General features: G+C 30.8%; 1 protein-coding gene across 2 annotated transcripts; it reads right to left on the bottom strand.

Annotated features, from left to right (window-relative positions):
• Positions 1-933: 933 nt before the first annotated feature.
• LOC134698929 (T-box transcription factor TBX20-like) lies at positions 934-15,315 on the bottom strand. Of its 2 annotated transcripts, none has more exons than XM_063560610.1 (7): positions 14,885-15,315; positions 14,365-14,614; positions 4,634-4,907; positions 4,015-4,182; positions 3,349-3,425; positions 2,580-2,740; positions 934-1,628 (listed from the first exon to the last, which is right to left on the bottom strand). In XM_063560610.1, exons 1-7 carry the CDS (start codon positions 15,084-15,086, stop codon positions 1,249-1,251), a joined length of 1,512 nt encoding a protein of 503 aa, XP_063416680.1. In that variant the 5' UTR covers positions 15,087-15,315; the 3' UTR covers positions 934-1,248. The 2 variants fall into 2 exon arrangements, with proteins under 2 accessions (XP_063416680.1, XP_063416681.1); XM_063560611.1 differs by having other exon boundaries at positions 934-1,625.
• Positions 15,316-24,678: the final 9,363 nt, after the last annotated feature.

The following is a 24,678-nucleotide window of genomic DNA, read 5'->3' as shown; positions in this document are numbered from 1 at the left end:
TAAGGATAGGACTCTGACTACGATATATATGTCACTAACCAACTGCATTCCATGTACACTTTTGTACATCATTCTTTATTCAATATGTTTAGCAAGACTAAGGTAAAAAACTTATAAAATTAATATCAAGTTTTAAAATACTTTAAATAAGTCTATATGCAATGGCCAATTTTGGTACCACGAATGTTCATTATTGGAACAAAGTTATTAAAATACTGATCTCTGTTATCGTTATCATAATGTGACGCAAGTTCCTAAAGATATGGATTTCAATCATTTTGGTTATTGGATCAATTTGTTTTTGATTAATTTTTCCATGTCTTGGTATAGGTACTTTGTAAATGTTAGCAGAGTTTAATAACGGTCCACCAAGTTTCCCTCTTACAAATATTTTCATTTTTAATAACATTACTTTTGTTTGAACTTGAGCTTCAGTTCAAAATCAGAGGTGACTGCGTATTCGTCCACAGCCAACCGGAAGGCCCTCATGGTTGTTGAAGAGACTTCAGCATGTTCAGAATACATCACACGTATTTGATTTAACGTCTAAATCAAAATCAAAATTCAAACTCAGATGGAAAAAAAGTGCAGATGTTTACTTAAAATGTTATTTATTTCAAACAAAACAAATTGTATACAACACAAATATACATATTGTTAAAATAGCACTGTTGAAACACACAGAATAATTTAACGTGTTAGACACAATAACTTACAACTTATATATTATATAAACAAGAAACAAGACAATTACAAAAATATTATATATTTCCTAATGAAAGAAATAAGTCCATAAAATATAGGTTACAACTTCCATTCAAAGTAAATTACCATTTGTTTTAAATACGTACAATTGTATTCTTTCACAGACAAAACAAGTTTATTCAAAACTTTCATTCTGTTCTTGGATAAAAAAATTAATTTTATTTCCTAGAGTTTCAATTGAAGAAAAAGATAAAATCTAACATTATATGTCAATCTTTTATCCAAGAAGGTTGTATCTTATACAAGCACTTTGGTATATCGGAATGCAATCCATTAGCAATTTTGCCCTATAATTTGAAATTATGTAACAAACAAAGTAAGCCGCGAATAAAATTGATTTGTTGATTTGTACCTGAAATTTTAGACTTCCGGTTTATCTTTCACCGGGATCTGTTTATAACCTGTCTATGTATCATGACTAGATGAACTGTTTGAAGCTTTCACAGAAAGACGTGGTCTTTTTACATTAATTATCACAGTTGATTATTGTCGACATCCTTCCGCTGCACTTTCTGCAGCTTTTTGTGCTATTTTTTCCGGTGTCAGATAAGGATGATACCTGTACATAGAGGATGGATTATAATGGAGTCCGCTAGTGTCTGAGGTTGAGTATGAAGCACTAGTAGGAACTGTGTCCCTGAGACGTAAATTACTAGATCCTAGTAATGGATGTAAAGCTACGGTTGGAAAAACAAAGTTCGAATTAGCAGCAGCCATGCCAAACAGTCCTCCATACAATGTGTATAACGATCTGTCATTTGGAAGGTAAGCAGACGACCCCATCATAGATGATGGTATTGGACGCCATATTGGCCATGGTGAATGAGGGACGCCGCTTTGTTTATCTCCACCTAAACCATCTTCTGAAAGAAATGTTTAGATTTTGTTAAAATATTTTGCAGAAGATTTATTTTTATTGGTTATCAATATGACTAATAAATGCTGTTACATTTATAATAGATCCTGTTTCCGAGGTTTGGCGAAAATTGACAATGTTATAACAATACCTTTGAAATAGCGTCATGATGATTTTAGTTATCACAAGATCTTTTGTTACATGGATGCCTTTTGTCCTATTTCATAATCTCCAATAACAGAAACAAAAACAAACAAAAAGTTTTCTTAACAGATCACCCTCTGCTTGTGTAATTGTAGTAAAACCTTTGCATTTTGAACTTTAATTGAAAGGTCATATCTCTTTTAAAGACAGTTTATCCGGTCCAAATGATGACCTTTATTTTGGGAGCCCTGTACAGCTTGATGTTCGATGTGAGCCAAGGCTCTGTGTTGAAGTCCGTATTTCGACCTATAATTGTTTAATTTTACAAATTCCAACTTTGGAAAGTTGTCTCATTAGCACTCATACTACATCTTCTTGATATATATATTGTCTGTACATTAAAACGTAAAACATGTACCCACCCTTCGCCATATATTCTAATGTACCCACCCTTCGCCATATATTCTAATGTACCCATCCTTCGCCATATATTCTAATGTACCCACCCTTCGCCATATATTCTAATGTACCCACCCTTCGCCATATATTCTAACGTACCCACCCTTCGCCATATATTATAATGTACCCACCCTTCGACATATATTCTAATGTACCCACCCTTCGCCATATATTCTAATGTACCCACCCTTCGCCATATATTCTAATGTACCAACCCTTCGCCATATTTTATAATGTACCCACCCTTCACCACATATTCTAATGTACCCACCCTTCGCCATATATTCTAATGTACCCACCCTTCGCCATATATTCTTATGTACCCACCCTTCGCCATATATTCTAATGTACCCACCCTTCGCCATATATTCTCTGTGCTGCTTGAGTTGTTCCTCTATCTCTGACTCTGAGTACGACCTCAATGGAGACCTAGCGTAGGTGTGCTGTTGTAATAAACTCTCCATGCTTTCTCTGTACAAAAATGGATACGTTGGACATTCGGAACTGAAGGCAGAGCTAAAACAGTAAATGCTAAAGATTTCATACATGTAGCAAAAAACGTTTGAAAACTGTAAATAACATTAAGATCATCCTTGTGTTTGTTTCCCTGATTTAAAAAATAAATATGCATACAAAAGAGATATATTTGTTTTTCTTGGAATTAGCAATCGATACCATGTGTCCTTATTTCTAATTTACATTACACGAACAAGATATTAAGTTATCTTGGTATAATAAATTTCTTATATGACTTGTCAGTGATTTCCGGAAAAGATTTATTTTCGGTTCTTTGTATGGGTTGTTTGTTTTCTAAAAGGCTCTTTTTTGTTAGTATTTATACTTGTAGTAAATATAGAAAAAAAACACATTTCAACGATAGGGCTTGCTTTATCCCATGCAGGTCTTAATATAACAGTGTTTTAAAAATTACAAAATAATGTTTGCTTGAAAATGTCAGTAAGCATACAGGATTTTTTTTTATTAACAGTAATTTAAAAAGTACAAACTGTACTCCATATCGGAAACATAGTTGGTAAGCAAAAAATCTAAATCCCTCATATATATGCAATAGTATAAAATTAAATACAAATAAATATTATGTAAAAACATGTGTCTTTAGCTACCTTTCAAATTCTGTAAGTCGTGTTGAATCCCTGAAACCTTTTGCAAATGGGTTGCTGTCGATTTTTAATTTTGTTATCTGAAAGATACATTTATAATTATCATCATACTTCAAGATTAAGTCGAAACTGATAAATGACATATACAATACACGTTAAGGAGTTAAAAAATAAAGCTATCATTTGATTTTAAATATCACGAAAAAAACTTTGAGGAGATTCTTTTGAAAAAAAAACCCCAAGTTTGTTGTATATTTTGTACAATAACAAAAAAGCTTTTTTAAGAACAGTCAATAATTATTAATATATCATGAACAAGAAGCATTATGAAAACATACTACATTTTGCAATATTTTTTATTGTATTCAATTTCGTTTTCTTTAATGACTTTTGTATGAGTAATTTAATAATATAGTAAGTATTGCTGAATAATAATTACTGTTGGAACAAAGTCCAAATATCAAAGCATGTTTATGTATCCCTACTTATATATAATATTTCGAGGTGTAAACATTCCCCGCTGTTTGTTCAACTAAATTGTTGTTCCTGCACTGGTATACTTATAGCGGTTATAATTGTTAAAGTACTTCGTCATTAATAACACTGGTACTCGACATGTGAAACTGACATTTTGAAAGATGCAAGTTTAATAAACGATAAATTTATTACCAGTTGATTCTGATATGCTGTTACAGCAATAAATGTACTTTCCGGAAATATGAACGTCTTGAATTCCTCCGCGTCTAAACTTGACACGGATGTTTGGTTTGAACCGGTGTCCTTTTTCTTCACGATGTGAATTCTTGGTTGGTATTTATGCATGGAATTGAGAATAATCTGAAATTAGTCAAATCACTACAGTTGCTAATAATTAACAGAATTGCAGTTATATATGTTTAATTTGTTTACTGAACGTGTGAATATGGAGTGAATTTCTTGTTAATGGGTGAAATAGTTCTCAATTTTCAATCATGTTGCGTTTCAAGACGATAAATATTCTTATAGTGCAACTTCACAGATGAAATGTTTTATGAGGCAAGAACAGTAATTTTACATCATAACATTTGCGGAAATACTAATTAAAACATGATGCGAGGACAACGAACGTTAATATATGAGCTTTAAAAACTGAATTAAATTCAAAGATAATATACAGGTTTTTCTTTACTTATGTGCTATGTTAAAAGTTCAAAGTTGAAAAACAACATTCTAAACTTGTGGAAAATATGATTAAAAAGATAAAAAGGTACTGGAAATTATAAAAAAAAGTTATCTGATTATATAATACCTGATTATTTTTATCTAGCATATTATTGGTGAGCTTCAGTTTTTCAAAAGAGACTGTTTGCTTTGTTAGTTGTTCCCCAGTGTATGGCGAGTCTGGGTGCATATACAGTCGTGTTGGTAGTGGTGGGTCTGCTTTGCCAGCCACGAGCCATGAAGACCGGTGATAAGCATATCTATATCGTTTGTTGTCTACTGGAACAATGTCCATCAGAACCATGTATCTAGTCTCAGGGTCAATACCAGTAAAGGATACTCGTAATGTCGGAAACATGCGTCTAAAAAATAAAGATTGAAGATGACTTAAATTTTAGAAAAATTGAAATTTCAAATATAGATTGAGTTTTAACCTAATAATGTGGTTTATTTTGCTAGACTTTTATAATTTGGTGATCACAATAAAGAAAACATTGAAAAACGTGAAAAAAAAACCTATAACATCCTGACAAAGTTAGGAAAATTATTGGCGTTACTACAGGAAATTGTCCATTAAAAGATGATTTTCTCGTAAAACTTTTTAAATCTTTCAGTTTTTAAATAGTTTAATAGTTTAAAAGATAACTGTTCCGATTTTTGTACTTTTATTTGTTCGATCAAATCGGTGTCTACATTCTATTTCTTTCACAAATTCATAGAGGAATAAATTCATTTCCAGCTTACTAATGCAATGCATATACATGTAGCATTACATAATTTGTCTTAAGAGATACTAGAAAATAATGAAAGCCAATGATTTTTTTTTTTTCATTTTAATTATGAATTTTGGAAAAAAAGGTGAAGATGGTTCTCTTTAATATTCTACACTTCCTTTTAGTCAGTTTTTTTTTAAATATTTGATGCATTTTGTCTTATCAAAAGAACTGTTCCTGGAACTAACCGTCTGAACACCGTAATACATTGTACAGTAATGGAATAACCGTTTCACAGATGATATCAGATATGTTCCTTACGTCGTAACTACAATCCCCTTCACTTTCATGAATTTGACCTACCGAATTAGACTATTTACCGGATTTGTAATCACATAAGCAACACGACGGGTGCCGCATGTGGAGCAGGATCTGCTTACCCTTCCGGAGCACCTGAGATCACCCCTAGTTTTTGGTGGGGTTCGTGTTGTTTATTCTTTAGTTTTCTATGTTGTGTCATGTGTACTATTGTTTTTCTGTTTGTCTTTTTCATTTTTAGCCATGGCGTTGTCAGTTTGTTTTAGATTTACGAGTTTGACTGTCCCTTTGGTGTCTTTCGTCCCTCTTTTTGTACAGTAATTGTCGTTTTTTTTATATAGATTAGACTGTTGGTTTTCCCGTTTGAATGGTTTTACACTAGTAATTTTGGGGCCCTTTATAGCTTGTTGTTCGGTGTGAGCGAAGGCTCCGTGTTGAAGGCCGTACATTGACCTATAATGTGTTTTTTTAAATGGTTATTCGGATGGAGAGTTGTCCCATTGGCACTCACATCACATCTTCCTTTATCTAGTAATAAATAGTGAAAAAATAGTAATTCCGAAACGAAAATTGACAATGGACAAAAAGGAATATTGTTAGTCTTGAGACAGAAAACTATCAGTGCTAAATGCAAATAAAGAAAGTATATTAACCAATAGGAATCAACGTACATTGTATAATGATATTTCAAATAGTTAAAAAATGATTAGGTTTGGACAAACAACAGAGTATGCGATAAAAATGCCGTTCCAGAATTGTCGATGTGCCAAAATGATAAAGAAAATGCATGGTCTTCTTAAATGACAACTGTTTAACAAAACTAATGTTCCAGGTGTTACAACAACTATTCACTGAATAACAAAACAAAGTGCATCAGTTACATATGCATTGTTTTATCAGTGAAGATATCGCCCACTAAGTGCACAGGTAAAACATATCTAAGCTAGATCTGTCAATGGCTGCATGTCACCGGTAAAAGAAAAAGCATATTGCTCCATGCCTCTCATGGTTTCCGTCTGACACTCCAGAATGTATCGGCCATATTCATTTCTGTTTATTTTGTAGCTCATTGACACCACTCTTATTTCAAAATAATAGTTTATACAATTGTTTAGAGGAAATAGATTTATAACAATAACGGTAATCGACATTTACCACATGTCGGTTGAAACGGAGTCTGCGCGGATCATGGCTAAAGCTGCGTTTTTTTCCGGGTTAATTTAAGTAATGTGTAACACTACGCACAATTGAAAAACGAAATATTATGAGTCTACGATGAAATGATGTGCGCCGATTTTTAACCTTACATGATAATATCTATGAAGAATTAATACTGACAATTTTTTTCATTGTTCAAGACTATCAGTTCATAGATATATATATTCAGTTTATTATATATAAGTTATAGCTTTAGGGAAATGCATACTAATGCATACAAAAATATTTAAAAATCCTAAATTTAAAGAAATATTATTAAAAAAAAAACAAAGTTCAAATACATTTTAATTATATGTCATTTCGACGAAAGTAAATATTATATTTTTGAGAATAAAAAAATCTACCCCAAAAACCCGTGGTATTTACTCCCCCATTTAGGGATTTAAATGATTCAATCAATTGGTTGAATCAATGTATGCATTAGGTTGAAACGGTACTTTTATATACTCCACCGGAAATATGCTTATGTCAACAGATACAAACATAATTATTTTTTCTTTTTCAATTTATTTAAATACAATAAACGTGTTAAAGCATAAAAAAAATCACAAGTGTTAAAGTGCAAACAGATAAATAACAATCTTGATCATAGACTATTAAAAGACCGCCCGTGGAAATCATCCATTGCGCATGATCGTGATTTATTGACTTGAACCCTGGTATCACCAAGTCAAAAGTATTTTGGGTTCAACCCCTTTAATGAAAATGATGGGAAATGTCAAAGAGGGTGGCCTGTGTTAAGTGCGTGTGACCACCTAATAGTTTACAAAAGATAATGAAAAGAAGATTTATTTCTTGACGTGCACTTCGTCTTCCCTTGAGTGATCATTGCAGTATGTAAACCATTCCATAATTATTGATTTTCAATACCTGGGAGTCTTTATAAATTTGTTATTTTCAAACTATTATACTTTTTGTTTTATTTCAGCAAAATCAAATTTCAATATTTTTTTTTATTTCACTTTTTCAGGAAGTTATAAATCCAAAATTATATGTCAATTTCACAAGTCATATTTTCTGACAATACACAATTTATTATCATTGAAATTAAACATGTAAGCATGCTCATGTCTAAGAGAAAAGTTACATTTATGCGATCATGAAAATTACTGTTTTGTAAAAGCTCTATTATTTGTAAAATATATCTATAAACGATGTTGCTTTTATAAATCAAGAAATGATACAAATGACGAGCAAGCGCAACAGAATAGAAGCTTGAAATAACTTTAGTAAAATGAGAAACATTAAATTCTTAACATTGCACTTGGCATGGTAATTGCACTTTAGAATGATAGATCAAAAGAGACGATAAACCACTAGATCAATTTGTGTTTTCAGGAGGAATTAGATTAATTTGAAATTTCTTGATTCCTAAGGATTACCCGATATTCCCAAGTCACTTTTTGGCTTTTAGGACAATTCCTGCCACACAATAACCTCGCACATTGATTCACTGATAGGGACAAAGTGATAAGATGCATACATAGTCCAGAAATGCCTTGCGTATGGATATTCATCTCGTGACGCATTATAAAGTGTCAGTCTGACAACTGTGCCGAACTATTTACAGTACAATACAAAATCTGTTTAAGAATCTAACACTCTCTATTGAAATCTTCACAAATTATCTAAATATCATTTAACGAACGAGAAGAGAACATTTCAGCTTGTCAGATCTAATTCCTGACAAAGTCCAATATATATTGTCCGTACGTTTGCATATTAAGTTAGAATCGATCCAAGTTATATGCAGTGGTAACAAAAAATCTCAATCTTGTCTGCAAATAGTTGGATTTTACAATATCATTGAAAAGGAAAAACCATAAAGCAACTTCCAATGTTGATATTTAATAATATAATTAGTTCTAAAATGAAATATTGATGATTTCATGACAGTAAGCTTTTAATGAAAACATTAAACAATCATTTTTTAATGCCCATTTTAAAAACTTGCTGAAAATATATATATTTTTTTTTACTGAATAATATATATGAAATAGATTTCACACTTTAAATGGTGTCAGTAAAAATAAATAATAAGTCAATTCAGATTCTTTTGTCAAAGTATCACAAATATCTTGGAAAACCCAAATGCTCTAACACGAATTACAGTTAATATGCATAATTTAAATATTTAATGAAGCTTTAATTGAAAGTCTTTTGTTTATGTATTTTGTTCTGCTTTCAAATATACTCAAACTCAAAATTCAAATGATAAAAAAAATTATGTTGGACTTTCCAGTAATAGCATGAAACATGATATAGTCATTGTTTATGAAACAATCACATGCATATATAAATAAATAAGAATGTTTTACACTTTTTTAGTGCACTAGTGTCATTTAAAAGTCTTTACTTTTTTTTAAAGTGCCACAGTATCTAAAGGTGTAAACTTTTAGTTTTTTTTTAATAATATAACGGCATTTTTCTGATCATGATCAACACAGCTAGAATTATTTTCAGAACATGGCACAACATTTAGATTTTTACTCAAATATAAATTGACAAGGACATTTGAACAAAAAACTCGAATTTTCATTAAATTGAAGTATTTGGGTTGTCTTTCGGTCGCTAATTAATTCATGTCTTACAATGCATACTATTTCAAAAACATGAAAAACGGTTATTATTCAATAAACAAATTCTCAACAAGTGTTTACACTGAATTACAATTTTACTGTCTCGGATATATGTAAAAAAATAAATATAATACAAATATATTGCTGCAAAACATTCATCCATTACAAGTAACAACATCTAAGAAATTTACAATTAATTCCGCAATATATTGCAATAAACAGAGCACATTCAAACTGATGATTTGAGTTTAACGCCTTCACGCGTTATATTCAATTCATTGCACACGCAATGTCCTGAGGCCTTACATCGGACATATTCATTTGGAAATTTGCTAATATTGAAAGTGATTAAATGAATTCCAAATCTTCAATTCATCACATTTTAAATAACCCCTTCAAAAGTATAGTCTGTTATTTAGCCTTTGATACCAGAGATACTTAAGGCTAACATTCGACAGTGTTGACCATACTGGCTATTGTATTGTTTAATTACATGTTTCATTGTCCGGTTAATGGCCAGTAAAAGCGACAACTCTTAGTAATAATACCCATGATGACCACTTTCTTTAAAATGTTTTCTTTAATTCTTCCTCTGTCATTTAATTATCAGTTTAATAATTAACTGAATACCAGTGATTCAAGATTCATGCTGTGTTCAACGTATTTGGAAGACGGTCTGTCCTGAGTTTTATGTTGTTTTCTTGTTGGTTTTGGGTTTTTATAGTTTTGCCTCGTTCTTGATGTTCCGGAAGTGAGCATCCTCGTCTGCTGGTGAGATAACAGGTCAACACATTAGAAAGAATCCGTCCATCACCTATAGCCAACGTGTAAATTAACTGTCAGGCATTTCAAAGTTCCGCTGACAGAGCTAACTATGGGTTGTATGGCGAGTAATTCTTCAAACCAACAAACTCTATAGTTTGTAACAGACTTCAATACATTTAAGACCACAAGACTGATTGTCAGAGCGCTTTCAATTAATAAGATGGTTGTTAAATTACACCTTCATGAAATAATTGGTTTGAATAGAAGACGGAAAATCCGACAAATTTGGACATTTTTATCTAGTTTCTTACAAAAATCCATTCGAAAATTTGAAAATTAATTGTTGTCTGACCACACTTTATACATATCTAAAGAATTTGAAGCATGTGTCTAATATATTGGTCAATAAGAGATTAAAAGAATAAGGTTAATTGTGAAAATATACGAGAACGCACAAAAGAAGTTTACATTTTTTGCTCTCAAACTGAGAATCTAATTTAAACTGTGATTCATGATCGACGACTATCGCTAATCTGAAATCAGCTGCGAATTGTTTTTATATGCAGAACTATTATGAAACGAAGCTTTCTCATAGAATACATTCCATCTTTAGTTAAAAAGAACATACACAAAATAAATAAAATAATACGGAAATAAATGAGATTAACAAAAAAAGGAAAGGAAAAGACAGGAAAGAAACAGAAACAAAAATGTAAAAAGCACTAGCCGTAGATGTCCACAAAAAAGACGAGCAGACGAAGACGAACAACACTCATCAGAACAGAAATCATAACGAGGACTTATCATTCTATCATTTATGGGTAGACTTTACATAGATACATTCAGCCGTATTTGACGTGAAACTGTTCTTATGTATCCCGTCATACTTTGAACCACACCATTATTTTATTTATTATTATTACTTTTACTGTTAAGTCTGTTTTTGTTATATCAACTTTACGTAAGTCTTCATTTATGTATGCCGTCATACGACAAAATTATTTTTATGTCTACCTGTGCGAATTTCAAACGCGCATTTTTAAACCAGTAATGAAACCTTCTATCATTATGGGTAGACTTTACATAGATAAATTCAGCCGTATAAGAAAAGCAAAATGAGAATGTTAAATTAATGTATGCCTTTTTGTGCTTCTTTGTTACATTTGTTGTTTATGTAGAGATATTAAGATGATAACACAATATTGACTGTTGTACCCCTATTTTTGACATTTTTACTCTTTGAGTATGTTTGTTTTGTTCATGCATCGTTGACAATTTAATGGAATTTGATGCGACTGTCATATAAGTGAGAGGTTTAGCTAGCTATAAAACCAGGTTCAATCCACCATTTTCTACATTAGAAAATGCCTGTACCAAGTCAGGAATATGACAGTTGTTACCCATTCGTTTGATGTGTTTGGACTTTTGATTTTGCCTTTTGATTTTTGATTTTCCTTTTTGAATTTTCCTCGGAGTTCGGTATTTTTGTGTTTTTACTTTTTAATGGAAGCTATTCATACATGCCGATGCTCTTTTATAGTTGTCACACGATATCAAATGAGGAAAACATGATTTGGATGATATATATTTCATTTGCATCTGTGGTTGGAGACTTTTCTGAGTATTGATATAATTCATATTTATATAAGGAAAAAAGTGCTTATATTTTAAAGATTATTTATTTGGCTAATGAACAACACAATTATTTTTGACATACTATGAAAGTTAAATCAGTTTCATAAGCAAAAAATGGTAAAACAAGAAAGTGTTTTTGGAGTAGAATTTCATAATAAAATGCTTGACGTAAAGAGACTATTTTTTTGTTTAAATCAAACTGTTTCGAATCAGGGTTCAATGCATAATTTGAGTCTTTCAGAAATGACCAACAACAAGTACCCTCGAAGCCAAACATTTTCAAGCATAATACAAATCCAAAATCACTCAATCAGTACAGTCATTTGAATAAAAACAAACCCTAATGTTCACGAGAGAAATGTAATTGTACAGATTTAGTATACAATTTATGAATATTATTTTGATTATATAAGTCGTTACCGATCTATATGTACGGAACTATTGAAAAGAGGAACATCAAAACTGGATTTTTTTCAATCGTTCGATGCAAGATCGAGTATTTTTTTATTCGTGTTTTTCTTTATATGTTTTGTTGTTGTTTTCAATATACATTATTTCATGCATTTAAATTCGACAGTTTTATGCAGACATTTATTTCAGAAACGGATATATGGAGCTACATGGATAAAATTTTTATAATCTTCACTCCTAATGTTGCCACGAGATCTCCGCCAAATCGCAATATGTATACTTGAGAAATTAGACGAAACTAAATATGACTTTTAGGAGGACCTATATGATGATATTAAACGTTTATTGAAAGAGTTGAATGTGTATATATGTGACATATATTTACAAGCATTTAGAACAAAGTAAGAGATAATGATTATTGTAACTTTTTTGGTTTACGAGCTTTGCCTTGTTCATATTTTTTTATTCTAACAAACAATTACATAACCAGATAGCTGGAAATGATAAGCAGTTTGACTAAACATCTTCAATTACATAATTCTAACGTTTCTGAGTGTTTTAACGTCGTAGTTCTGTTAGAATTTAAGAATATAATAAAACCAAGTATGAGATATCATGGCTTAACGTTTATTTCCTTGTACTTTAATAAAGTATAAATAATCGAAACAATGTTAAATGCTTTTAGAATCCGCATTTTTTTTTTTAGGGGAGGGGCTTTAACTTATTGTAATGACTTACGTCAAGTATGGAAAACGTCTATTTCATGGGATATCCTGAATTCGGTTGATAGTCAGCAGTCAAATCCACATGTGTGATATTAGAAAATGCCTTTACCAAAACAGGAATATGACAGTTGTTATCCACTTGTTTGATGTGTTGAAGCTGTTTAGATTTTACCATTTGATTAGGGTCTTTCCGTTTTGAATTTTCCTGGCAGTTTGGCATATTTGTGATTTTACTTTTCATGAGCGTTATAAAGATATTTACTGATAAACATATATAGTTCTTCCACGAATATATTAAGTGTTCAATTTAAGTTTATAACAAGTGTAAAGATACTTTTGGACATATTTTATTGCAATCGTGTCTTCCTTTCAAGAGCATTATGATTCATCTATGTTTTAAGCTGTATTTTATACGATACTACATATGCTTTTCAATTTTGTTTTCAATTTCGAAAATTAAGTATACTTTTTCGCCACCCATTACTGATGCAGTATTTTTTAAAGAAAGTTATCCGCGTTTTGTGTGCAAAATTCGTAAATTTTGTTTTGATAATTTAGTGTATTATGACATTTGATATAACGGTTGTTGTCCATTCGTTTGACGTGTTTTATCATTTGATTAGGGACTTTCCGACTGAATTTTCCTCGGAGTTCAGTATTTTTGTGATTTAACTTTTTTGATGCATTTATCATACTTTCAAAATTTTCTAAATGATCGGGTCTGATACTTTTATTCAATTTATAGTTTGAAAACAAAAAACGATATCAATCTGTTCCATTTAGTTTAAGTAAATTATAAAATTACTCAATTGTTTTTATCTTAACAGATCATCTTAAAAAGATGATCGCATTAAATACCATGTGTTACGAATAACTAAGGGTAATTGTTTTTACCTTGTATTTAACAATTATCTTTGAACCTACACCGATGAACCTTCGACTTAACACTGGTTAATGCGTTCACTTATTCTACCACACGAAAAGTGAATGAAGTAAAAAGGCGTGAAGTCGTAAAGTACGAATTTGTTGACAAATTTCACTCGCTTTAAAGGAAAATCTCAAGTCTTTATCGCAAAACTTCACTTTGATAATTATTGTGTGAAGCGTAGACAATTGTTATTATTCTACCTTAATTTATATACAAGTGCACAGAGAAATAAACTTCCATATTTGGTACATAAAGATGCTGAAAATGTCAACACAAATTTGTAAACTAGTGAAAGCGAAATTATATGAAATATTATATGTAAATAAATATTCCTGAATGTTTTTTAATTTGTAGAAGAGAGTTTATGCACCTGATATATGTTGTCAAGAATTTTAATAAAAACATATTTTAAGTATCAATTGCTTTTGGTTATTTTTGGAATGTGTTTTAAAACAAAATCTATAAAAGAGGGACAAAAGATATCACAAAGAACTCCAATAAATATGTTTTAATGTTTGACTACATACCTTCCAGTTTTCGTAATAATCATTTCTGTTCCTAGTTCATGGAATTTGTCCCATAAATCTTTCGTTTCTAGTCTACAATGGACATTGGCTAACTCTTTGCTGCATGGTGGTGATGTAGTGGTGGTCACCTCATTATGGTCAAGTTCTGGGGCTGCTTCCCGTTTGACCGGCGACACATCAGTAAGTGGTGGACTGATGGGGACAAACGAAGGCTGGGTAGGGGATGCTGTTGATGTTTCTACAAATTTTTCTGAAAAACAAATCGAACAAATTTTTATCTCATACACGTTCTTTATTAATATTAATTATGAATGATAGTAAAAAAAAATATTCTCCATTTTTAACATCTGCAAATGCGTCTAAGTAGTATTATTTATTGAAATTTTAATAAAATTAATCATAGATAATATTGAATAATACACCATGTGAGTTCAATCATAGATTTTACTACTAGATATATTTTAAATTCAATTTGACAGAACAAATGTATGAAAAAAATATCTACAAAATAAAATCTTACCGAGTGGAGCTATTGTTGAGGGATGTTGTTCATCATTTGGGGACTGTAAATGTCCAACAGAATTGCTATTGTTACCACCACCAATAATTGCTGCAATTGAAAACGCCGTTGCTTTGGACGAAAGTTGCATTTTTTGCTGTTGAGCTAATCCATTCTGGATATTATCTAAACCGTCCATTCTGGAATTATCTTCATTTTCCATATTAAAAATTAGTTTTAAAAACTACTTTTGCTTTATATTTTTCATAAATTTTTATCGAAATATATTATTTCAGAAATTTAGATATTTGAAGCAAGTGTATATATTTCATCGACAGTGTATATTGCAACTAAGCTACCTGCAATGTACAAAGTGTTTGTTTAACTAAACTGTTGAATTGTATGTTTCTTATTTGTTTAACTGTCCGTCAAATTTAGCATGTATCAATAATAAAAACAATATCCTCATTCTAAATTGTTATCAGAAAAAATTGTCGTCCATTAACCCGTTCCCGTAAATTATTGTAAGAGAGCAGTTCATTGGTTAATGTGATAAGAAAGAAACCAATCACTAGCAGAATGGGAGGTTCTGAACAGCAACTGTTCACTTGTGTAGCAATTAATTGTTTAAATTGATATGATCATTTTCAACACACGAGCGGTTGTCTATTTACACACAAAACCTGCAACAGTATTTAAAAGGAAATTGATAAATGATTGAAGTGAATAATTATTTGGTTTGACAATTATCTGATAACAATTTTATTATGCGAACAATGAAATTATTTCTAATTTACCAAGTTAAAACCCCAAACAGATTTCGATATTCTTTTTGAATACTTTACTTTCACAACAGTTTGACAGATGAATAAAAGTTAAACAAAAGTAATGGATCGGCTGACAAATATCTTGAATAAAATTTAACACATTTTTTTAATTCAAATTATGTACAAAAGATGAAACCAAATATAAGAAATCTGTTAGAATATTAATTAGTTATTACCACATAACCAAAATGTAATTTTATTGCAATTAAAAAATGTTATTGACCTTAGAACGATTTTTGATATGATGCAAGTTTTTAAGATATAAGATTATACTGTAAAACAAATCATTATCGTTTACTAAGATTAAAAATAACAGAAGTGAGATGGGTGATTAAGTAAGGCAAGTTTTGAAAAAAAAATAACAAAGAAAACGTACATTAAACGTTTTTGATACAGGAGATATTTAAGTGAAATGAGTAACTATTTCAAAATATAATCAAAGCAATTGTAAATATTAACTAAGAAATAACAGGACGTATTGAAAGAAATTTTGGATATTTTTTTTTTGTATCTTCTGCTGTGTTCGTTTTATTATTTCAGAAACATTATCTGACACATGTATGATCTAATCAACAATATTTCTAAATTTAATGCACCGTGAGATATGTTATATTCATCTTCCTTTCCACCCAGAAAACCAACAATCATATATAATATCTTAAAACATTTTGTATTGAAATCTAAGCTATTTCCCTATGACGATTAAGATTAAAACATTTTGAAAGACAAAGAGCAGGTATTATGATAGATCTAAAAAATTATCAACGAGCTGGCTAGATGAATATTAAACAAATAAACCACTACCTTGTTACATTATTGTTTGTTTTTACAGTGATTAGAATTAGAACACGATTCTGACTGTTGTACCCCTAGTTTTGACTTGTTCACCTATAGTGCACGTTTGTTTTCTTCACACATCATTGTCCATATAATGGAATTCGATGTGTTTGTGCTTTTGAGTTTTTCAATTTGATTCGGGACTTTCCGGTTTGGATGTTCGTCGAAGTTTAGTATTTTTAGGATTTAACTTGTTCTTATATAGTAAAAAGTATTGAAAACAAATTGATTATTATTTCCATTTTAAAAACGCAAAATCTCACCTTTTGATTATTGGAAAACAATTAATGAGATTCTTTTGAAAAAGATGCACTATAATAGAAACTTTACAACAGAGGTACATGCAAATTAGCAGTTAAGAAAACTTGGTAAACATTCCTGGTTGTTTTTGAAACTTCAAAATCAGAAGAAAACATTCCTGTATTGATTGTAACTTTAAAATGATTATTTATAATGTCTTGTCCGTTATTTGTGAACGTAAAATATGCAATATATGAAAGGTCATTGTTATGAATTTGAATTGAATATTTGCCACCATTCGTACTTGTGATACCAAGCATTTTTATTCAATTATATTTAAATTTGTCAATAAATGTGAAGAGTTTTTAATACTGTAAACTACTGTTGCCTCGTTTTATCCATTTCAATGGAGATGAATAACAGCCATTCATGGTTTGTGCTGCTACTTTTCGTATACATTTATTTATTCCACAGCACTGATATATCAACAAAGGATTTTTCAAACATATGTCAGTGCCAGGAAAAGTGTATAAAAAGACTATACATGGAAATGAAAAATCAAACTGCATCTAGACATATAATTTCTGCAAATGGTCTGTCTGCAGTGGCAATTTGGTTGTTTGTTTGATGATTTCTATTTTTGTAATTTTCTTGATGCGATCTCTCCGTTAGATCTAACTGTATATGGTAAGATATCCATCACTGATGACCCATGTCAGTGTAACAAGTTATTACAGAGAGTTTGTACAATATCTCATAGTTTCTAACGATATAATAACACTCTATCTCAACAGCTTAGATAGATTAAAGTCGTCTAATTCTTTCTATCATCATTTCAAATCTTGAACTTTTACACTGTCGATGTATCATGGCTGTAAATGGTACTGTAGTTCTCGCATAGTTTTCAATCAAGCGCTTAATTTGCCGATGAAGTGTCAAGAAAATGTTCTGAATTTACTGATTTTCCATTAAATGATCGCTTCAATATCCACGTTTTTCTCTAACCTTTTTCCAATTTGGTACATGGTGACTTCTTTTTCCGAACAGCTTAGCCTAACAACATGTCACTATCACTCCGCGAGTCAATACATCACAACGGCCATAATTATACACAATGTAATAGTGCGTCTTTTTCGTGTAGTCTTGTCGCATTGACTAAAACAATCAATGAGTTTTATGAAATCAGTGGAATTAGCGATAATCACAGGGGCTTGGATAATATTTTCATGATAGAGACATTCTTTTATTGCGATATTTTGATTTATGAGTAAAATTATCAATCAAGTCCGTAAATGCTAGTCATAACTTTGAATTTTGCGAGAAGAAAACGTGTCTGTACTCTATATTTAAGCTAGCACATCATATGATATATTTCTTTAGTACGCCAACATAGCTACTTAAGTCATTTCATCAACAATTATCATTGCAATAAATTTAAATATATAAAGCAAAATGTCAGCGTATATTCTAATATTCTCATTTAAAAACTATATAATGATGATCAGTAAAGCGTCTGGATTGTATTTTATTGTGATACTTTTTTCTATCAAGTCTAACTAGAAAATAAGAAAGTTCAGATGTATGACAGGAATAACGAAATTATGATTATTCATAAAACTTGAATGTTAACCAATTGTCGTACAAGCGGTCACACGTTACAGACGCTTAATTAACAAATTAGAAATAGTAAAAAAAATATTGAGTTAGAATACAGATACAGCATAACTTTTCGAAATTTTGGTTTTCATACTCGTAAGCTTTGTAACTGATTTGCCTTCTAACTGAATTTTAAACTCAAGTGCATCTGATAAGTATTTGGAGAAACTTTTGGGTAATAAATTATAATCCTGATACCTTTGGTAACTATTAGGTATTTTGGTCCTCAATGCTCTTCAACTTTAATTTTACTTTAATTGGCCTTTTTAACTTATTTGGATTCGACCGTCATTGACGAGTCTTTTGTAGACGAAACGCGCGTCTGTCGTAAATACAAAGTTTAATCCTGGTATATGTAATGAGTTTATTTATATAGACCAACCGCGCACCAGCAGAATTTGTTCCCTCTTTCCAGTACATGCAGGTACAACAGTAGTTTTCAGCTGTTCAATAATCATAAATCGATTAAGATAAAACAAATCAGAGGAAACACGTCAACTATAAGAGGAAAACAGTTGAACAAATAGAAAAACTGAAAAGCATCAAAAACAAACACCAACATACATAGAATAAGACTATTTTAGCTGTATTTGGCAAATCTTTTAGGCATTTTTGGTCCTCAATGCTCTTCAACTTTATACTTTATTTGGCCTTTTATAAAATTTTTGATTAGAGCGTCACTGATGAGTCTTTTGTAGACGAAACGCGTATCTGGCGTACATATTAAATTTTATTCCTGGTATCTATGATGAGTTTATTTTAAACTACTGCCATATTTTAGACTTGGTTCAAATATTTTTGCACATAATGAGATTGTAGAACTATTCTTTTTTAGCTTATCCTGTATACTTCTGTATATATCTTCTACTGTCATTCACCCAAATTCTGCTCGAGATGTAGCTTTTTCATTTCAATTCATTTATACACTAACCATTACTCTTGTTTTTGGAAACTCGTTCACAATTTTACAGATGTTTTGTTATGCGATAGATCTTTTGAAATTAAAAGGGACCAATTCGATTTTCTGACTGCATCACTATTCTTCCAAATAATGTATCTTGTGTCTTAAACTTTCAAGCTTTTGCCATTTTGTGCAATGGATGTATTGTAACTCCTTAGAGTGTCTTTCTGAATTCTAACTTTATTCAAAATTAGAACTTGATTTTCTTCTGGGTGATATTATCGCGTAGGTATTTTCATCCTACTATTGTTTTCCAACAAAAAATTACAAAAAAAAGTTAAAGTGAACAAGTAACATAAGCCAATTGTTTCTGTTTGATAAAAATACACCAAAAGCAGCTTGCATTAACTCCAACAGAATTAGCAATGGTTTTAATATAACAAAATTAATCAGAAAAATAAAATAAAAATACCGGTCTCCAAGGTGAATTAAAACAAGGAAAGTCCATAAAACCATACAATACCAGATTTTATTTAAACAAGGGACGACTGGAAAATTCCAATCATATTCCTGACTTGGTACAGACATTGTACGACGAAAAGGGTAGGTGAAGTCTGGTTTTATAGCTATCTAAACCTCCCGCGTGAATAGAGATCCGTTTTATTATATAAATAAAATTGTGTGAACAATCGAAATAGATATAATTTGTTTTACGTGATAATAATAAAAACACAGCCGTCAAAATAAACAAAAGAAGGTATTAAATTATAAATGTTGCCATACAATATGCTATGAAACGTTTAATACTTTCTTGGAAAACAGTACGGCCGCCTTGGAAGAAATTATATTTATCACTTTGGCTTTATCTTTTGGCTACACAATATACATATTGATATACCCCAGTATGTCCGAAGTTTCTCAATACGCGTAAATTTCAATAAATAAACAACAGTAATTTAACGATGTTACAATCTCACCAAATAATTAAGAAGGTTCATTTTAAGGTTAAAAACGAAACCTAAGGGAATCGCATGACCATTGAAGTCACTTCTGGTAATTTATTTTGAAATATTTGCTAATTTTATTGTTTGTTTTAAAATTCAGAAATAATAAAGAAACTCTTATTCCAGTTTTACCACACAAAGTAGAATATTTGGCTAATAAGATTATGTCTTTTATGGCCATGTTATACGTTCGTTTGCTTTAAAATATTTGGACTTGGGTGTTTTTAATAATGGTAAATCGACTAACGCGTTTCTGACGCAAACACTTTATGTATGTTATTTATATTTTAAAAAATATATATTTATACAACTTAAAACATTTTGTTCTCCTTTTCTTAATAATAACATAAACGGTACAATTTTTTTCTGCACCATAAGCGCATTTCGACAATAAATATCTCTTCATAAGGAAATTCCTGTACCAGATTAGGAATATGAAAGCTGTTATCAATTCGTTTGATGTGTTCGAGATTTTGGTTGTGCAATTTGATTGTAGGACTTTCTTTTTAATATGAATTTTCCTCGGAGTTTAGTATTTTTTGTGATTTTATTTTTCTCTTATGTGATATTCGAGGCCAAGATATTTGAAAATCCAGAGCTTAGTAAAAGGATGAAGAGATATAAACCAACAAGGAAAAATCAGTACAGTCAAAGTCGGGCAATACATCAGGTGCAATGGTATACCCAGGAAAATGTATAGTTCCAACAAAGAGACATATGTTGTTATCTCATAAAAAGGAAGGTTATACATAAGTATTTGCGTTCCCTGACCTTGACGTGCTGCTATAGGCTTTGGTCTTTTAGATAGTTTTTATTCTATCGTATACATATTTATCTCATTTTCTCACTGAAATCATATCTAGACATATCCAATTCTTAATGTTTTCTAACTATAGAGAATGAAAAAAACAAAAAAACTTTACAAATTCGAATTGTGAGTAGTAAAAAATCCTTTTGCTTCATACCATGTCATATTTTTATCTAAATTGTTTTATTAACTGTAATTAATGCAATATTTATTCTAAAACATTAATTGAACAATACACAACATCACAAAACATGCTATTATTTTGATAGATTGTATGCATATTGGAGAATAGTGTATAAGATATGGCACCGTCTAATGTGATTTTGACAACATAAGGATAGTGGGAAAATGAAAATGTGTTGTTAATGTTTCATGCTGTACTACCAAGTAAAGCCACCTAATCAAAGACGCAGACCATAGGTGCCAAAGTCAATAGAATAACACGTAATTTACATCTTCTATCCTTCATATTAAGTCAAATTCACCATCTTCAATCAGTATTTTGTTGGAATTGATAATATCACCAAATTAAGGCTTTCCTTCCGAGATCTGGCGCCTAATGCCAACATTATATGCAAAATATGATATAATAATTCCAAAAATTATATGCCCGTGTTGAATTTGCCACTTTGAATGATATTAAAATTGGATTCATAACCTTTCTTTTGTATAAAACAACAAATAATGTATATAATTTAAATACAAATCCTTATTTAAATTGTATCTGGAAATTGTCTCATGTTGAGGTTTATTTGTTTAATGTATATAACAGGGGGGAAAGGCTTATAAAATACACATAAAACAGAAACAAGACAAACACTGTCAAAGGGGGACAATCAGACAATTATCGATATTTGAGGTGTTACCTTTTGTTAGTCATGATAATACAATGCCTAAATATGAAAATAAAAAAGCTCTGGTCTATATATGTATCCAAAAAAAGAAGCGATCGAAAGACCATGGCAAATTGAAACTTCCTTGAAAACACTTAATATGACCAGCAGACAGTATACAAAACACACTATTGAAAATTCTAGACTCTGCAACATGAATCCTACCAAAAACGACGGGCGATCTTAGGTGCTTCGGAAGAGTAGACAAATCCTGCTTCCAATGTGACACTAATCGTTTTGATCATTCAAGGGTAGAGCCTAGTTATGTGTGAGCAGTTGATTTTGTCGTTTAGTAAGGGATTTTTCGTTTTAAATTTTCCTCGGAGATAAGTATATTGGTGATTTTTTTTTTAAACAATCTTATTAGTCAGTTGCAAAAATGTAAGTGATAAATATTAATAAATGTATCTAACTTATGATCTGAAAGAAGAATAGTCATATATGAAACAAGTGTTGAGTTCCTCTATTTCAGATATTGCACGAATTATTAGCTAGCTATACAACCAGATTCGATCATCCATTTTCTACACAAGGAAATGACTTTACCAAGTCAGGAATATGACAGTTGTTGTCCATTCGTTTGGTGTGTTTGAGCTTTTGCCATTTGATTAGGGACTTTCCTTTTTGAATATCCCTCGTAATTCAGTATTTTTGTGATTTTATTTTCTCTTTATGTACTGCATGTATTGTTGTTGCATTTTGTTTCAATTGATTGATTGTACTGCTTAACATTTGCTATATAAATTTATATATACCTCTGCTGGTGGACTATTAGTCCCCGAGGGTATCACCAGCCCAGTGGCCAGTACTTCGGTACTGGCATGAAAATACGGATTTTTTGTATTATTAAAATTTGCTGTTACAAAATATTAAAAATTATTATAAATTAAGGAATGTATCTCCCTCATGCAAAGCTCTGATTCCTTTCACGGATTTGGCTATACTTTTTGGATCTTTTGGATTATAGCTCTTCATCTTTTATATAAGCTTTGGATTTCAAATATTTTGGCCACGAGCATCACTGAAGAGACATGTATTGTCGAAATGCGCATCTGGTGCAAGAAAATTGGTACCGTTAATTTTATTATAGCTTTGTGCTTTGTTTTTTTTTCTGCTAGTTATTTAAACATCAACAAGGAGAGTGTGAATATGAATTGTTGAGAAACAATAACAATCGAATGTAACCTTGAAAATGTGCTTTCAGTAATTGTTAAAAAAGATATTTGCTAATCATTCAAATACTTTTATAGGTGTCAGACAACCAAATACTCCTCCGATTTAGAACGTGTAAGTGGGCCTACTCGGACAAAACATAGTGCATTTGATGTCATTGTTTACTTAAACTAACCAAAAAATTGGTAGAAATGAAACTTTAGGTGAAAGACAAATATATTCAGACCATTTTGAGCCAAAGTTCACTTGTCTTTGAGTTTGCATTCAACATTGAGGATTAATGCACTCTATAGTATACTAATTTAAGATTTCTAGAAAACCAGGGGTTATTTTTAGTGGTACCTCTATTCGGGACACCTCTTTTTTCTTATATGATTTTAAAGGTATATTGAAAATTGGCATGCAGAAGCTGACACATGTAAAAATCAGAATAAACCTGGTTTCTATGAAGTTAAACTTAAGGTAAAATATTTACAAAGCTGTGAAATTGCAAAATAGATAGGGACTATTAATTGGTGGTTGGACACCTTTATACTAATCCGGAAAGTGAGACAAGTTTGAATAAATAGAAAAAAGAACACTGCATGCTCACATACATTGTCTATTCAAACTTGGTGTTGACGTCAGATTGATGCCAATTTCTGTTAAATTTAGAATATGTGTGTGCTTTATTTTGATCTTGTTTGTTTTATCATCAACAACTTTTTTGGTGTCATTTTTTTCTTCTAATTAATGAAGACCCCAAAGGTCGTTTATTTTTTATCGTGATTTCTGGACTTCAAAAAGAATGATGCAAACCGTTTCAACAATTATTTGAAATATAACCATCTATTGGATATTGAAATCATCACAAGCGATTCGGGTGACACTTCTACCCGTTCCACTGCTAGCAGCTGAAATCTATACAATAGATACAAATGATTCTTTAGTAAAGAATTGACCCAACGCATATTGTAAACGGAGATTATTAATATGTATGTGACATTTTGAAAGCAGTATAAATTGTAATTTTACACGATCTATATGAAAGTATCGAATATAGCTAAAATAAATTTAATAAGAAACACATGTATGGGTAATATAACACCAGAGCCACTTCTTTCTTCTCAATTTTTTGATTTTTGTAATAAATCAGGATGTTTACAATCGTTAAATAATTAAATAGGTAGAAATCTATCAAGTTCAAATTTAATCAGACCGCCATTGTTTTCTTCTTTCCAAATATGAATGTATCATTAATTTTCTTCAAATATCAATAAAATATAACGAACCCACAAGTTTTCTAGAATATAATGAAAAATGAATCGTAATACTGTCAAACTATCGTGTTAACATCTAACAAATGAACACAGCAAACCAACTCTTCATCTGTTGTCATCGATCTCCGCAATCACAAACGCACAAATAACCGCGATCAAACCACGATTCTCGTAAAACAAGTGCTTACAAAATACAATTTCTTAGATGTAAGAAGAT

The sequence above is a fragment of the Mytilus trossulus genome, unplaced genomic scaffold (assembly GCF_036588685.1).
Source record: "Mytilus trossulus isolate FHL-02 unplaced genomic scaffold, PNRI_Mtr1.1.1.hap1 h1tg000024l__unscaffolded, whole genome shotgun sequence".
NCBI lineage: Eukaryota > Metazoa > Mollusca > Bivalvia > Mytilida > Mytilidae > Mytilus > Mytilus trossulus.
This window is presented reverse-complemented; position numbering and strand designations above follow the sequence as displayed.